This window comes from Manacus candei, unplaced genomic scaffold (assembly GCF_025592945.1).
Source record: "Manacus candei isolate 608988 ecotype Guabito, Panama unplaced genomic scaffold, ASM2559294v1 h1tg000002l, whole genome shotgun sequence".
In the NCBI taxonomy this organism is placed as follows: domain Eukaryota; kingdom Metazoa; phylum Chordata; class Aves; order Passeriformes; family Pipridae; genus Manacus; species Manacus candei.
The window spans coordinates 8,249,738-8,265,631 of record NW_026138050.1 but is presented as its reverse complement, the minus strand read 5'-3'; the positions used below and the strand labels follow the sequence as shown (position 1 = coordinate 8,265,631).

Below are 15,894 nucleotides of genomic sequence, written 5' to 3'. Positions count from 1 at the left end.
CCCCGGCGGCCGAGGCGGGAACCGCGAGTGGAGCGCTGAGGGCGCGGGCCCGCCCCGCCCGCAGCCACCGCAACCTGCTGTAAAACATCACACCTTGGAGTAAAAAATAGAACATTTATTGGACGCTAATCTCTTCAAAATGAAGGCAGAAAACATCTCGGAGCATTACATAAAAAGGATAGTGTCTCACATTAACCAAAGAGCAGATTTCAAGGAATATATACAATTCTGTACAGAAGATCCTTAACATCAATCTTTAAATAAAGGAATCTCTGTTAGTAGCCTCCCGGAACAAACTGCTGGGACTCACATGGCCCCAGCAGTGCAGATAAGCAAGAAGAAACGTGAAATTAAGGGGCACTGACACACAGTGCTACCAACCAATAACTCTTAAATATTCACATTTTAGAGTAAAAAGAACAGTAGTCAAGATGCTCACACAAGAATAGAACACAAATAATAATGCTTTAAAACATTAAAAAGAGGGGGAAAAAAGAAAAAGAAAAAAAGGCCCCTCCACAGCAGCTGGTGCCCAAGCAGGGCTGTGCCTGCTGACCTGGCTGCTCTTCTCCTCCTACACCCCAGTGTTTATTCAGAGCTCTTTTATCATAACACATAATAATCATTTATATTGTTTTCTCTGAGCCATTTTGCAACGTTATCCAGTGTTCAACCGCACTTGCTACTTCAGAGCAAAACAAATATAAAAGCCTCATCTCTAAAAATATTTAGAAAACTGATTTCAAACCCATCTGTGGTATTTTCTTCTCCCATGCACCGTTTCAAAATACTTGCCTACATCTTTTTTTTGCTTCAGTTTTAAAAAAAGAAGGGAGTTGGAAACATGTAGTACCATACCCTTCCCCTCCCTCATGATTCTTAGAGCATAATTTGTAAAAACAGTACAAGAGAGTTTCAGTTATGATCACATTTTACCCCAACTCCTTGGAAAAATAGGGACTTAAATCCCAACAGCCCTGAAGCTGGATAAAGTGTCCTACCATACAATTTTTTTGAACAGGTCTAACACAGTATAAATTAGTTGAATGTCCAGTTTTGGAAACTTTAGGCCCTACTGGCTTAATCAAGACTAAGACCACAAGTGTCCATTACATAGACTGCAGTGCCATGGTGCCAGTCAGCTGCTCAATTTTTTGGTGCTGCAGATGCTTCTACTCTTATCTTGTGGTTCTGGGAGTTTCAGGAAGTCAAGTTCTTTTGGTTTTCATGGTTTTCAAGGATGCCTCTTCGCTTCTGTTATCTTTCTGATTAGGAACATCTTGTCACGACTCTCCTGGAAAGACAGAATAAAAAGTATGCTCTACATGAACAGTGTTAATACGAGTTATCTATGAACAGCTCATGTCTTTATTAGAAATAAATAGGTGTGCTCACTATATTGTGCTCTCATTAGTGGCTCCCAGAACACTCTCAACTGCCTGAACAATTTTAAGTTTACAATAGCCTTGACTTCATTTATCTCACATTATGTCACACATTAACAGTTCTGCATTGAGCCTTGCAAAAGCATCTCATACACCTAAAAATTTAAAACCCTACTTCCAAGAAGTATAACAACAGTGAGTAAACAAAAATTAAAAGCATGCAATAATTTTCAGAATTCCCTTCAAAAAGCAGGCAGGCTTTTGTTCCTAAATTCCCTACTCCTCAAAAATCTCTCTCCAGCAGTTTTTTTCCTACAGATGGGTTGTTAAATTCTGTATCTAAAAGAAGCATTACCAAGAAATGGGCTATTTCCTAAGAAAGTGAGAAGTCTCAGTAGTGAAGCTGGGTTCCAACTCAAGCAGTTTGTCAGAGCACAGCACATGAGTGATGCCAAACCTGGCAGTGGCTTTTGATGGCCACAAAGCAGCATTTCTGCACTAGCAGTCCTTCCCCAAAGGACTGGTTAGCAGGGACTCGTTCCACTTTCAGTACCTGCTCAAAAGAGGTGCTGGGACCTGCTCTCAGGAACGAGACCAGACATGATGCAGTAGAAATACAGGCCTGGAGGGAAGGGTAGGGAGTCAGGTGCCTGTTTGTGAGGGCAGAGAAGGAAACAGAAGTGGGGGTTGTGCAAGACGGTGGAGGGGACAGGGAGCACAAGATTCAGGTTTTCTTTCGGCAGAAAAAACACATAGATGGGTGGATTTAAGCAAGGCAACAGATGAAAAACAGGGACACAGCTTCTCAGAGGCCTATTTCTTGCATGTGCGTTGCCTGACATAACCAGACCTTGGTGCAGTTGCAGCTGATACCCAGGAAAACAAACTGCACTGAGAAACACCAACTCTACTGTGAAATACCATAATTCTTTGGTTATTTTCCTGTGTAATTTGTAAAACATTCTCCACTGCCTGTGCAAACACCAAGTATCCAGGAGACCATAAAAATCGCTGTTCCTCTGCACGCCTCATTTCTGTGCCCCTAAAGTTCTCTTTGTTGTGTCAGTAAAGTGGGTCAAATCTTACCAAAGCCAGTTGTTCTTCCAGTCGCTCAACCACTCGTTTGTGTGCTCCAGCCAAGGCCATAAAATAGAACATAATGAGGCTGAAAACAACAAACACACACTGTATGTTAGCATCATGCAAAACACCATCGGTCACAAAAAGGCTGTTATGGGCTGGAGAAATGGTCAGTTTGTGGGTTCAGATGAGAAGCTGTTGGAGAAAAGAAACATTTCTTAAAAAAAAAAAAAAATCACTATGCTGCTGGGGTAGGTTGGGCATAGCTCTGCTCAAAAGCATCTGCTGAGAGATTTGTGCTGCCAGCAGGCAGGGCCTGTGTTAGGGAGTGCCAGGGGACGGGGAGGCACAACACAGATGTTACAGGCTGCATTCTGACAGCTCTGTCTAGACTGTCAGTTCCTGCCCTGCTCCAAGTGTATGTATGGGGGGGTTGTTCCTGAAAAATTAGGTTTAATGAGGCTTCATTGGAGTAACTCTGCTCCCATTGAGGTTTCTAACTAAGGTAAGCAGCCACAGATGAGTATGGCAGCCATTCTGTATATCACATATCCCAGTGTAATCTGTGACTCTGATTATGCACAGTGCATTAAATGATGAAAAATAACAAGAATCACAACGGTAGAAATGCCTATATAAATCATGTAATTTTCTTTTCCAAATAATAAGCAGTAGGGTAGTAGTGCAAGTCATCCTTCACCTTTTACATGGGCTTTATGATAAAGTAAAAAAAAAGAAAAGAAAAAACAAACAAAGAGGACTTGAGATTTCCTGTACACGTAATAACAGATCCAGTTCAGGAGAACACAAACATGTGCTATGAAAGAAAGGGCTGGGTGGAGTCCGAAACAAACTGCATGGTTTTTCAAGTGTAGAAGTTGTAGAAAGCATTAGGTAACAAGGCTCCAAAATTAGCACTCAAGTGCACAAAATTCAATTTAAACATAAGAAAAAACCCTTTGTACTGGAGCATCTGCTCTACTTGGTTCTGTTCTGAATAGGAGGGCTGTATTAGATGCTCCCTACAGGTGACTTCTGACCTTAGAAATTTTATGATTCTATATTGAATTTTATATTACAGAATGACTGTTTTGAGAGTGTTGTTTAATGTTCGTTTGGTGTTTTAAAACTAAGGTTTGTGAAGAAGAATTGTGATCACAGAGCTTACAATGCTAACTTGCAGAGGATTTGCAGTTAACATTTTTGAAAAGGACACTGTTAGATATGGGAAGTGAGAGGAAATGGAATAAAGCTACTGAGTGCAAAGACATAAGGGATGAAGATTCACGTGTGCTTCGATCCTTTTGACTGCAAATGAAAAATCTGGTCTAATAAATGTTTGGTATTAGTTCAGTAAGGAAGGAAATGAAGCTGCATAAGTGAATCAGTACAGTACTCACCAAATGACCATAAAAAAAGGCACTGCAAAGGCTTCTGATGCCATGCCAAAAAGGACCTGCTGCAGACCTTTTGGAAACCCACGTATTGTATCTGGAACAACTTCCCATGAAGTGTTAAAATTCCTGAATGGCCCACATGCCTTGGAGGAGGGGATACTGTCAAAGGAGCAGAACAGAAAGAAGATGTTACACCAAAATGTAAAGATAAAATAATCCAACACAAGCCCAGCAGCAATTTGCCAATGGGGTAAAAGTGTCCTGTGTCTTTAAAACTAATTTTTGTTTATGTGAACTGAGTTATAATTTGATGTATTATACACTATATATTTCATTCCAATTTATCGTTCCAAAGTCGTGTGTCTGCTTTTACAGAACTGACAACTTTAGAACAAGTGTCACCTTCAGAAAAGTTAAGCTGTCACTCACCTTGCTATGCTGACTCCCACAGGAATAAAAGCCAAAATGAGCCCAATCAACAGCACTGCCAGGAAGAAAAAGTTGGAACTTGATGCCCTGATAGGCCTATCTGCAGGTTTTCGTGCATGTATCAAACTGATCTGAGGAGGGAAAGCCAGCAAGACTGTTACCAGTACATTTATATACATACATCCGAGTATACTTTCCCCACCAGCTGAATTTTCCATTCTCAAACATGCTACCAGCTACCACACAACCACTCTCCTTTGATGCACATGGGCTGAAAAGGGCTAAGACAACAACGCCTTATATTTTGGTGTAAATCTTCTGTTCTGATTAAGAATTTGGTCCAGGGAACCTCATGCACAGAGTCAACAGACACATCCAACCCAGCTTGGATTTTCTATTTTGCTTCCAAATTTTTAGCTGTTTTGCAAAATTTTGCCCAAGTTCTAAGCTGTGTTGCTAATAAATAGATTATTGCATGAAAGTGTTGTAAAGTAGTTTTGGTACATAAAAAGATTTTATTAAAAAAAAGGACAAATAATTGAAGAGGTAGTAACTGAAATGTGGCTTTGCTTGATCTCAAAGCAAAATTCTACCTTCACTTAACAGTAAAAAACCTACATAAAGTGGAATATCATTGCCTCATTCCAGTACCCTGCATCCACAGATGTTTTTAGGGTTTTTTGTTTGTTTTAGATCACCTGCATACCTAAATATCTATATTAGAAAAACCACAGAGATATGCTCAATTTTCTTTGTTAACCATACACCTTCATTACCTTTTTAATGTAAAAGATGATGAAGTATTTAACAGTTGCTATGGCAGGGAGAAGTGGTGAAAAGAAGGTTCCAATCCAGCAAATTGTCTGCCCATAAATGATTTCAAGGACATTGTCAGAAATTCTAAATTCCGCCAATCCATACCACTGAACTGGCTTGCAGGAGCAATGAGTAACTAACAACCTAAAACCAAAGGACACCATTAGTCCTAAATTTAAGTTATAGTGCTCAGATGAATTCTAACACATTTGGAACACACAGAATTTATCATTTAAGCGTTAGACAACATTACAGAAAAATGTCTGAAGAAAAAAGTCTCAAATATCAAAAGCTACACAGCCACCTGAATAACAAACAAGTACTCAAACCACCAGAAATAAGTTTATGTGTATTTTAAAATTGGTAACCTGGTTAGAACTAAGAGGAATTAATAACAGAAAAAAGAAAATATGTTTCATATGTCATTTGCAAAATATGCTCAAAAAACAGAGATACTTACTTTCTAGGAAAGTCCACAAACAGGGTCATACCCAGAATTATAATAAAATCAAATATCATCAGTTTATACATTTCTTGTCCAACGTCAGATTCCCAGCACTATAAAAACAAGTCAGGAAAAACAAGATTAGCAGTCTAAATAAAAGTGAAAAATAAATCTGTCCATCACTAAAGCAACAAACGTCTCAGTTAACAGCATAAAGTTCAAACTAACTCCCATTTCTAAAATATTTAAAGTTTCAGAGCTCCCATGCCAAGCTTTTCACTTGTTTGTTTTGGTGGGTTTTGTCTGATTTGGGTGGTTGGTTATTTCCTCTTTGTGCCTTTTTTTTTTTTTTTAGGAAAAACCATTTGCCTTATCAGAGCAAAAAGCAGTAGCACAACTGTCTCCAAAACACAGCCACCTCAAACAACACTGAAGGTAGACAGAAAATCTGTGCTAAATGATCATCTGCCACTGGACTAATTCCAAGTTTTAGACAAACAAAAGATCCATGTAGTAACTGTACTGGCTTGCACTGAGCAGTGAGAATCAGCACCAGGTATAACAGGAATGGCAACCCCAGGGCTGATACTGAACACCTCTAGACAAGCAACTCTCATGGAAAACAAATCTCTGTTCACAGGTTCAGATGATTAAAGAGCAAGATAAATCTGCTTACAGGATAGAGTTTGTAATTGTATCCACAGGGCTCACACTTGTCAGCGGCACAGTTGGAGATCTGACTCCACAGAGAGAACAAGAGAACACCAATATTGGCCAAACGCAGGAAGACACACCTGGAAGAAAGGCAAAACTTAATTCCAAACCTGCCAGAAGAGAGCCACTTGGCTCACTTTGCACAGGAGTCCAAGGAAGCCTTGAAACACAAAAGGGTCATGAAGAGCTTTAACAGAACAGCCAGATAGATAATAAACACATTTCTTTCCTTAGCAGTAAGTTAAATTGCTTTTCACTTTCCCAGCTTTAGGCTACAGTCCCTTGTTCCTTTTCTCCATATGGTTCCTCAGTCAGTCATTTCAGCTGCAGATCTTGATGCTGCAATGGGTTGCAATTCTCTCAAGTACAATTTGGGAGGCCAGGTGACAATTCTGTGTGCATCATTTCCACCTCATGTAGCTCCGGGCCTTCCAAGGCACTTAGCCAAATCAGAAATACAAAGGACAGGCTTGGAGAGTTCAGGTGCTTCAACCCAGACCTCACTGCCTTAAGTTGCCAAACACCAGTTTTTCATGCTCTCACACTAAAGTATCTTTTACCCCAAAACTTTTAACTTCTGCCTTGTGCTTCAGTCACTGCTGTACATACACATCTGCTCATTCAAGGGAACTGCTGCACACAAAGCAGTGTGAATCCACAGCTCTGCAGCCACAAATTCTTTACTGACTATTCAGGTTGTTGAAGATGTCCAGACCACACAGCTAAATGGGACTGAGAGAAAAACTTGGACACTGAGATGATTGCACTGCACTGTCATCAAAACAGATTGTTCCCAGATGTAAAGTTTCCAACTAAACATTAGCCAAACAATGCCTGCTTGGTTTCCATGACCAACTTCTCTGCTTCTTGATATTTTAATGTTTACAACACATATAACCTACCAAGAACAAGTTGTTCCAACATCCGAGGCCACAATAAAAACATCTTTACCTCATGAGTGTCAGTATGATCTCAAAGGCTGGTAAATAATCTTCAAATTTGATCAGAAATGAGAAGATCTGAGGACCAATGAAGTTGGCCAATGTGATCACTATTGAAGGCAAATACTGCACTAAGAGATTAGCCTGGAAGTTCGTATTGCTGATGTCCTGCACAAGAAGAGACGAGAGAAAGACAATACTTCAACACATCTTCCTGACACCATGCTCTCCCCAGCTACCCACCAACCTCTCCTGTCCAGGATTCAGGTAGCATCTTTTACTCTGTCTGCATTCTCCATCTACATTTGCACTGGGCAGTAAGAATCAGATATAACATGAATGGCAAACCCATCTGATTCCGAATACCTCTAGACAAGCAAGTTTCATGGAAATCTCTATTCTATATACTGCAATCCTGATCACTGCTATCTATCTCTGCAGTTTGCTGCTACACACCCCTGCCTTCTCCTGCTCCCTTGACCAGTAACTCCCTCCACCTCCAGGTAAGAGTATTTCTGTGCTTCCCCAAAGCTTCTGTTTCAAGTGTGTCTGACTATGTTGCTAATCAGCACCAAGGCTACCAGGTTTTACACCTACCCAAAATGCAAACACTTGTCAAGTTATTCTCACTGATGCCAAGCAGCTCCCCTGACTTTCCTACCATCCTGACAAGCCCTTCTACCTGCTCATTTCGGCAAGGTCAGGATACAGACCCTTAAGCATAAAGCCCACACTAAGTGAAGCTGGTTTTTTGAGTTGTTCAGTGTTGTGTTGTCCTCTCCTTTGCCCTCAAACAATATCTCTGACACAGTTAGTCCCCGTTTCCTGCTTCTGTCTCTACAGTCCTTGCAGTTTACAGAAGTTAAGAGTTAGGTCCACCATGAGCATAACTTTGCCCATGCACAGCCAGGCCCATCACATCAGCAACAAACACAGGGGAGAGAAAAAGTGCAGTCCCCATTCCTACCAGGCTGACTGAACCCTGGGGTCCTACAGGGAAGTCAATTGCTGTTGCAAAACCGTCATAACTGTTGTCTGCTCTTGATCTGCTTCTGAACCACTCTTTGTCTGTTTGTCCTGCCAGGGGTCAACAACCCCACCCAACCTGATTCTTTTCCCTACTGATGCAAGAACCTTTGATTTTGAAAACTTCTCTGCGTTCAAAGCCTTCCTGTTTCCCCACAGAGCGGTAACTCAAGTCACAATACAGATCACAATCTCTGCTCTGCCTTCCCTGGCAGTGCAGTTTTGCAGCTGAGCAGTGAACCAGATCATGTTGGAGCTGATCACCATGAAGTTTGCTTTAAGGAGATCAGTTCCCTCAGCTAGTTCACTGCCCAGACCCAGCAGGTCACAATGAGGTGAGCACAGTTACATGGGAAGGGAAGTGAGGGCTGCTCTTCTTATCAGCTGCCTTAGCTCCCAGGCACTTGACACTGAAGCCTCTGCAGCAAAGGGAGACATTACTGGGCTTTTTTTTTTTATTTGCACATGGTTCTTAATCTTTCCTGCTCTCTCCTACTAAAAAGAATTGTCTGTACAAAGCATTTTCAGATCCCTTGCATAAAAGGTGCTATATTAAGATACTTGACTCTTTCACAATAGTTCCTCTTGCTGTAATCACCAGCCTCGACTGAATCTGTCCTAATGTCATTTCTGATACTCACATTGGACTTTTCTTGAGAGAAGACAGTTACTCTATAAATAGAATAAAAACATCCTGATAAAATGGCAATAACAATTATATTTATAAATATTCTCAGAGAGTAGATGCGTAGCTCTTCTTTTATTGTCCTGTCAGCTATTTTTTGCTTCAGTCGTTCTTCCTCCAAGTCCATCTACAAACAAAAGAAAAAAAAGAGATGCAGTTTTCTGGTGCAGCATACAACACTTGACACCACATCTTCTACCTCTGGCATGTGCAAATCCATAGCCTGCTCTAGGAGGGTCAGCACACAGAACTGAGAGTGCCTTTTCCTTGACACAAATGGGTCCACCCAGGAATGAAAGTCCCTGTGTGCTCAGCCTCCTCAGGCTGGGGGCCCTGCAGCCACAGACAAGTGTCTTGCAATCCTCCTATCTTTGCTAGATCAGTAACATATTTCCTTGAGGACAGAAAGACAGTTTGCATGTTCATTTTAACAGACAGATCTCAGATAGCTTGGTACTAAACTCTGAAACGAGTAAATCAGCTCCCCCACCTCATTACTTCTGCAGGTAAGTAACCAGTCCTCACCACTATGGCTCAAACTTCCTTCTCCTACTCATTGTGAAGGATGGAAGGAAAACTGGGGGGTGGCACATAGAGAAGGAAGTACAGTCTCAAGCAGCTTCTCATGAAAACTTGACATAATTCGCCTTATCTGATGCGAAAAGACAGTATTCTCTGTGAAGGCAATTTAACCTCTGTGAAGGCAACCCACACATTACCCAGGTATTTTCTGAGGATTTATTTCCATCAAACAGCAATATTAAGGGGCAAGTTCTTCTAAAGTGTGAGTTCTAGAGGAAAAAGTGTGCTAAGTAAAGGAGATTCTGGTTATATGATGAAAAAAGATGGCTGTGAACTTCACCAGAGCAGAAAGCAACTCACTGTAATTCATGAAATCTGTAATTACTGCTTTGTGGTTTGAAGTGGAAGTATCTTCTCAAAGGTAATTGTTTCACTACATAAATCTCCACTTCCAGTGTACAGAGAGCAAAAAGAAGGTACTTGTTTCACCAGAAAAGCCTTTCAGACCCTTTTTTCAGAGCTTTCAGGAAATTTAAGCTGCATCAGCATTTTGTATCTGCACGTGTGCCAAAGACACCTAAGTGAAAAGTCTTTCAGTACCTTCTTACTGCAGCAACACTCTCAAATTGTATGAGGAGTACCATTTGAATTTTATTCCTCCCCAAATAACTGCCTACTGCACTGCACACTTAAAACCCAGAGCACTCAGACTGATTCCTGACAGTACAAGGGTTTTGCCCACAGCTGGGACAGCCTTTCCTGTTGGATTATGTAGAAACTAACACAGGAAGCAGGACTGGAGTGTGAGGAAGAGGCAGATAAGACAAGCAGCCAACAGGTTGGCCTCAGTCCCCAGAGGAGGGGGGAAGTGCCAACAACCCCTATTACAGCTACCTAGAAAGCAAGAGGATGTGGGCTGCCCTGCCCCTAAAACAAACTACTTCAGTCCTTATTAACCTTATTCCATTATCTGCAAAATTACACACCTCTCTATTTTAGACACTTAAGCCATAAGAAACCATCATCACAGAAAGATGAAAGTTACTCACCTGGAGCTCATATTGCAAGCTACGGTGTTTTAGCTGAGCTGCATTGGGATCTGTAATGCAGAAGTCCCAGCCTGCAAAGACTTTGTTACAGTAACTCTGAAATGGGTCTGCATCATGCACTAAGTTCTGCTTAAATCCTTCCACAGACCTAGAGAAAAATGCAACTTTATATCATTCATGAGAAGACATATTTTATCCACAGCAAAAAACTACACCAAAGCAACCTGGCTGATCAAAGACTGAACGACCCCCTCTATGAGCAAACTGCTGCACTTGCTTTGCATCAGTGAGGCACTGGGAGGCTTTCAGAGAGAGGTTCTCAGCAGCTGAACCTCACTGGCACAGGTTACTCCCCCCTGCACTCAGCCACAGTTACACCTTCTCACCTCACTTCTCTGCCACTGCAAAGAGCTGGCTCAGAAAACTTGAGAGGGTTAAAATAAAAGCCACAACCAAAAACCCCAAAAGAAAATCCCCCAACAACTACTGTATAGTTGAGGGCCTTTTATTTATATGTATGTGTACATATGAAAAACTGATACTTAAATTTTTTTCCTTTTTTTTTTATTTTTGCTGGCTCTTGCTTCCCAAGCACAGACAAAGGCTACTGTGGCACTGCATCCTCAAGCAGAAGATTCTCTGTTTCCACATAAAACAGTTCTGGAATGCAGCATGTTCCCTTCAAGTAGGAATACAATGTAAACTGTGCAATAGGTAGCAGTAAATAAACTACATCAACATCTTTACCTTTTTATTATCCATAGGAAACTTAATGCAAGGTAGGCAAATGTAGCCAGGAGGTATGCCAGGGGCAAGTTGTACCTCATGACACTGATCCATACAGCATCTACTGTGTAATAGCCGTAGAACAATCTTGTCACTTCAAGGAATCCCTGGGAAAACATTAATTTGAAACAAAATATGTAACAGCAGCAGCAACTGCCCTGTTAAATCCAACCTGGCATTAAGCAATCATTTTGTAAATTTAAAATTGAGGCCCTCAGCAAGCTACAGCAGTCTGTAGCTTCTAAATACTGCCACTGCCTCTACCAAACTGTGATGCAGACACTGTGTGATTAGAATCCCTCCCCTCTCCAGTCAAAGAGCTCTAGGACACAACACTGGGACCTTACACAGAGAGCACAATAGGCAGTGTGCTCCAGAATACACAAGGGTTTAGCAGCTGGGGAGGAGAGGCCAGGCTGCAGCACGTGGCCAGCCAGGCCTTGTGGTTGCTGAGTAATTAGTCAGTTTGAAAACTCCCCTTCTCACAGATAAAGGCTAATTTACCCCAGTGATGCCTTACCATTTTTCAAAATTATCAAAGCTTCGTTCCACTAGTGAAACGTTTTCACATTTTAAATGTCATGCAAGACACAGAAACTTAATTAAAAAAAAACAAACCTAATTACTTACAGTGCCACTGAGCAAATCTTGGAGGTAAGTATAGAAGTAAACAAGTCCCTTATTACCACTAGGTTCATAAATTGAGCAGTTATAATCTGTCAAAAGAAAAGCATGAAAAGTCACTGAAATCACAATGCCCACTGAACTGCAAGATCAAGTTAATTCAAACATGGCACATTCTTATAAAAAAACATTTCTTTGTTCTGGGAGGTGGAGGAGAAGCTGATGGAAAGTGGGAATCTTACAACAGCTGTACACAGAGAAGATGTTTACCTGTGTTCTTTGGAGAAATGTTAGCAACGGTACTGTTGAATATTCCATAGTCAGAAATGATGGTGGGAAGAGTAATAAAACTGAACATCAGGATAAAAATTATAAAATTCAGCAGGACCAGAAAACGCAGGAAGGAGAAGTAGGACTGGATGCCAGTACCAAATCTCCCTGGGAACAAAAGAAACAGGTGTCAATAATTAAGATGATAAAATAATTGAAAATACAGAATGGGCAGATTATCATTTAAGTTACATTGAATTAACTGAAGAAACATTGCTAAAGCTAAGTACTAAGTACTTCAGACTTTTAGCAATATAACTGAAAAGCAAGCTGGACTTTTAAATAATTTTCTCCAATATATATTTCCTTCTAGCACATCGTGGATTTTACACTCAGCAATAATAAGGGAAGAAATTAACTTCTTAAACACATGCAGTTATATCTGAAACTACACTCACACATGTAATACTGCCAATAACAGAAGCAATTTTGAGGAGGAGAAATCGACATCAGACAGCAAATACCTTCAATGCTGTGAATATCACGTCGCCAAAGCACCAGGTAAGATGACAACCCCTTGGCTTCACTGAGTACTTTTTTCAATGATTTACTGTTAGCTTTTTTCCACTTATTCCATTTAGATAAATATTTTATATCAGCCTGCTGAGAGTCCCTGAGAATCAAGAAATACAGTTACTGAGCACAAGAAATAACTTTTCACTGCATAGAAGAAGGCCCAGCCCGATGGAGCCTGCCTGCAGCCTTCAGGGGAGAGCACAGTGCTGGGAGCTGGAGTAACACACACAGACCGTCCCTATCTGATCCTCCTGCTAATGGTGACATCAGCTTCACTCAAATACAGCAAGTTCTCTCACAAAAAACACTTGCCTCTCTCGGAGAAAAAAAATACCCAATTGACAATAGCACAACACAGAAAAAAATATGTATCTGAACTTCCCGGTGGGATCTCAGGGAAGTTGCCATTAATGACTTCATATTTACAAATGGCTGGAAAAGGAAGAGAAGATTCTTTCCTCAAAACTTCTGACCTCAGCATCTTCACCAAGAGGCTCTTAAAAAATTTCTCTAAAATATTTATCTAAAGTATATTGTGTGAAAAAAAAAAAGAAAAAAAGAAAGGAGAGAGAAAGCACACCACAGAGACTTAAATATCTCATTTTGATTTTATAATTCTAACTTTTATATCACATTCCAGTACATAACAGAAAACAAATGTTATTAAAGTAATTAATTTTTCATTATTCAGTTTTAATAGCTTTTTGAAAAGTTTGCTGGGAAGTGCCAACTCAATGAATTTAAGAAAGTAGTTTTTGCCACATCTGGGGGTGCACTGTTCTAATAACAATCTGCAAACAAGACTGAGGACGTGCCACTGCCTGTAATTTTTAACTGCTTCTCACTTATGGATTTTCATATTATATGCATACATTTGCATTTTAGAAGTTGCTGCATGGTCAGCAACAGCATCAGAGAGAATTCTGAGTGGGTCAGAGTTTGCATTTTATTGTTTCTTTTAAGAAACCTGGAAAATGGACAAAACTTCCCAGAAAACTTGAAGATGGACTTGTATGAGCAAATGCTGTCCCAGCCTCTGGTGCCACTGAAGAAGGGCAGCAGTTGAGTGCCCACGGACACCGTGCTGGTGTAGAAGACAAAGGTTTCAGTTTTAAAAGACTTTGTACACAACCCTAAAGTGCCTAAGTGATGCAACTGCCACACCATTGCCACGTGTGCTGTTGCCAGTTTGCTTATCCTACTCAGCTGAAAGTAAAATAAGCATTTTGGCAGGAAGCCGAATTAAACCTCTACACAACAATCAAACAGGCAGCAGACAACCTCAGCTTTAAGTGCAAATACAGCTCTTCTGAAAAGATTTAATTTAGTGGAAACTACAGGCTGCAGCACGTAGTGTTTCAAACAGACACTCTGGAGAACCGTCTGGCCCCTGTTCGGTTTGCATTTTAAATAGAGGCGTGGGCTGCATATTCATCTGAGTTACAGAAGTTGAGTGTTCAGCTTTCAGGACGTTCATACCAAGCACTTTGTGTTGGCAGCTGCTGCACAACATGCAGAGCACTGATCTGTAGAAGTGCCAAGAAGCCCCACCAGAATCTCTCAGTGCTAACATGTGTAAACAAGCTTGGGACCTTGCAACTCCACTTCTCCCTCCAGTTCCTTTTTCTTAAAGAACTGAGCTTTAAATACCCAACTTCAAAAAAAAAAAAATTCAAGGTATCGAGCACTTCCCTTTACCATGACCTAGATCTTCTGCTACTTCTTGTGTACACACTGTAGGGTTAAACATAACTCCAGGGTCAGGCTGTTTCCCACTGCTCTTGCAATAGAGTAACTCTTGTTCTCCGTGGAGTACCAGACATTAACTGCAGTTTCACCTCTCTCCTGGTTCATAACAGAGCTACAAGGTACCTGATTTAAAGGTGCAGCTGTTCCCCAGCAGCGTAAAACCACATCCTGTACCCTCCCTCCTCACAGCAGCTTTCAGCCCAACAGCGAGACATGAGACAACAAGCAGAGAAACCCAGGCGGGGCCAAAGCATACTCTTTGCAATCCCTCCCTCCGGGGGGCTACCACCAGGGGGGCAGGAACTGCTCACAGCGCACAGGAAAGAGCCGTTTAAAAAAGAATATGGAAAGAAAAAAGGGAGGAAAAAAAGAAAGGGTCCTGAGAAGCTTCCTTCCAGCTGTAGTGAGCCACAGCAAAGGGAGCGCAGTGCATTGTGTAAGAACAGCTAAGCAGACTCAAGAGCAGCAGCACTCGCATACCAGCAGATAACCCACACTGACCCTTGAAAGCACAAAACCCTGAACCAAAAACAAAACAAAACAAAAAAGAAAAGGAAAAAAAAGGAAGCCAGTAAGAAACACGTTTAGCTGCTGCAGGTAAGACTCAAATTTTGAGTCATTTCTTCCAATTCAACCTACTCCTACCCCCAGCAAGCGACTCCCTCGTGCCAGCCAAGAGCACCAGGGCACCTTGGCGTCGGAACCACATGCCACAGGGTGGAACAGATACAGCTGAACCCAGTTCTGCTTCAGCCTTCCAGCGCACCGGGGTCGTGTTCAGGAAAGGTCAATTTAAAAACAAACAAGCAAACAAACAAACAAAAACCAAGGGAAAAAACGCGAGGATTCACCTTAATCTCCTCTTCTCCGCGATGCTCAACGGGTGCTCCCTGGCAGGGCGCTCAGCCAGCTCGGCTCCATCCTGCCCCAGCGCCCGGGGCTGGGTGCCGGCGGGTCCGTGCGGGGCCGCCCCGCGCTCCCGGGTCCCGCCGCGCCGCCGCCGCGGCGACTGGCAGCTGGGCAGCTCCTGCAGGAAATCCACAGGTGCGGCACCGCGCGGGTCCTCGGGGAGGAACAGCCCTGCGGGGGGAGAGAGCGGGGGCTGCGGGGCGGGGGTCGCCGCAACAGGGCACCCGGGACCCCGCAGCGCTGAGCTGGGTCCCGCGGGTCCCGTCCCTCCATCCATCCATCCCCCGGCCCGCCCGCCCCGCGCCCTCACCGCTGCCCCGCTGCCCTCCCGGCGGCCCCGCGGCGGCCCCCGCTCCGCTCATGTCGGCGGGGGAAGCCGGAGCTCAGCCCCGCGCCGCTGCCGCCGTTTCCGGGCGCTGCGGGGCCGCGGCTGCCGCCCAGAGCGGGGCGAGGCCGCCCGTGGGGCCGCCTTCCCGCACCCCGCCCGCCGG

General features: G+C 42.6%; 1 protein-coding gene across 1 annotated transcript; it reads right to left on the bottom strand.

The window, feature by feature from the left end:
- Window positions 1-100: 100 nt before the first annotated feature.
- On the bottom strand, window positions 101-15,880 carry TMC7 (transmembrane channel like 7). The gene is made up of 16 exons (XM_051805537.1): window positions 15,714-15,880; window positions 15,346-15,574; window positions 12,694-12,842; window positions 12,170-12,337; window positions 11,906-11,991; window positions 11,237-11,382; window positions 10,490-10,637; window positions 8,875-9,045; window positions 7,218-7,375; window positions 6,229-6,346; window positions 5,568-5,665; window positions 5,068-5,251; window positions 4,292-4,422; window positions 3,866-4,021; window positions 2,472-2,550; window positions 101-1,294 (listed from the first exon to the last, which is right to left on the bottom strand). The coding sequence occupies exons 1-16, from the start codon at window positions 15,763-15,765 to the stop codon at window positions 1,235-1,237; spliced, it is 2,133 nt and encodes a 710-aa protein (XP_051661497.1). The 5' UTR covers window positions 15,766-15,880; the 3' UTR covers window positions 101-1,234.
- Window positions 15,881-15,894: the final 14 nt, after the last annotated feature.

Coding starts and splice junctions, on each gene's coding strand:
- TMC7 (XM_051805537.1), bottom strand. CDS start 15,765: ATGAGCGGAGCGGGGGCCGCCGCGGGGCCGCCGGGAGGGCAGCGGGGC. Junction 15,575..15,713: donor GGGAGGGCAGCGGGGCAGCG/GTGAGGGCGCGG, acceptor CTCCCCCCGCAG/GGCTGTTCCTCCCCGAGGAC. Junction 4,423..5,067: donor TCATCTTTTACATTAAAAAG/GTAATGAAGGTG, acceptor TTCCCTCCTCAG/ATCAGTTTGATACATGCACG.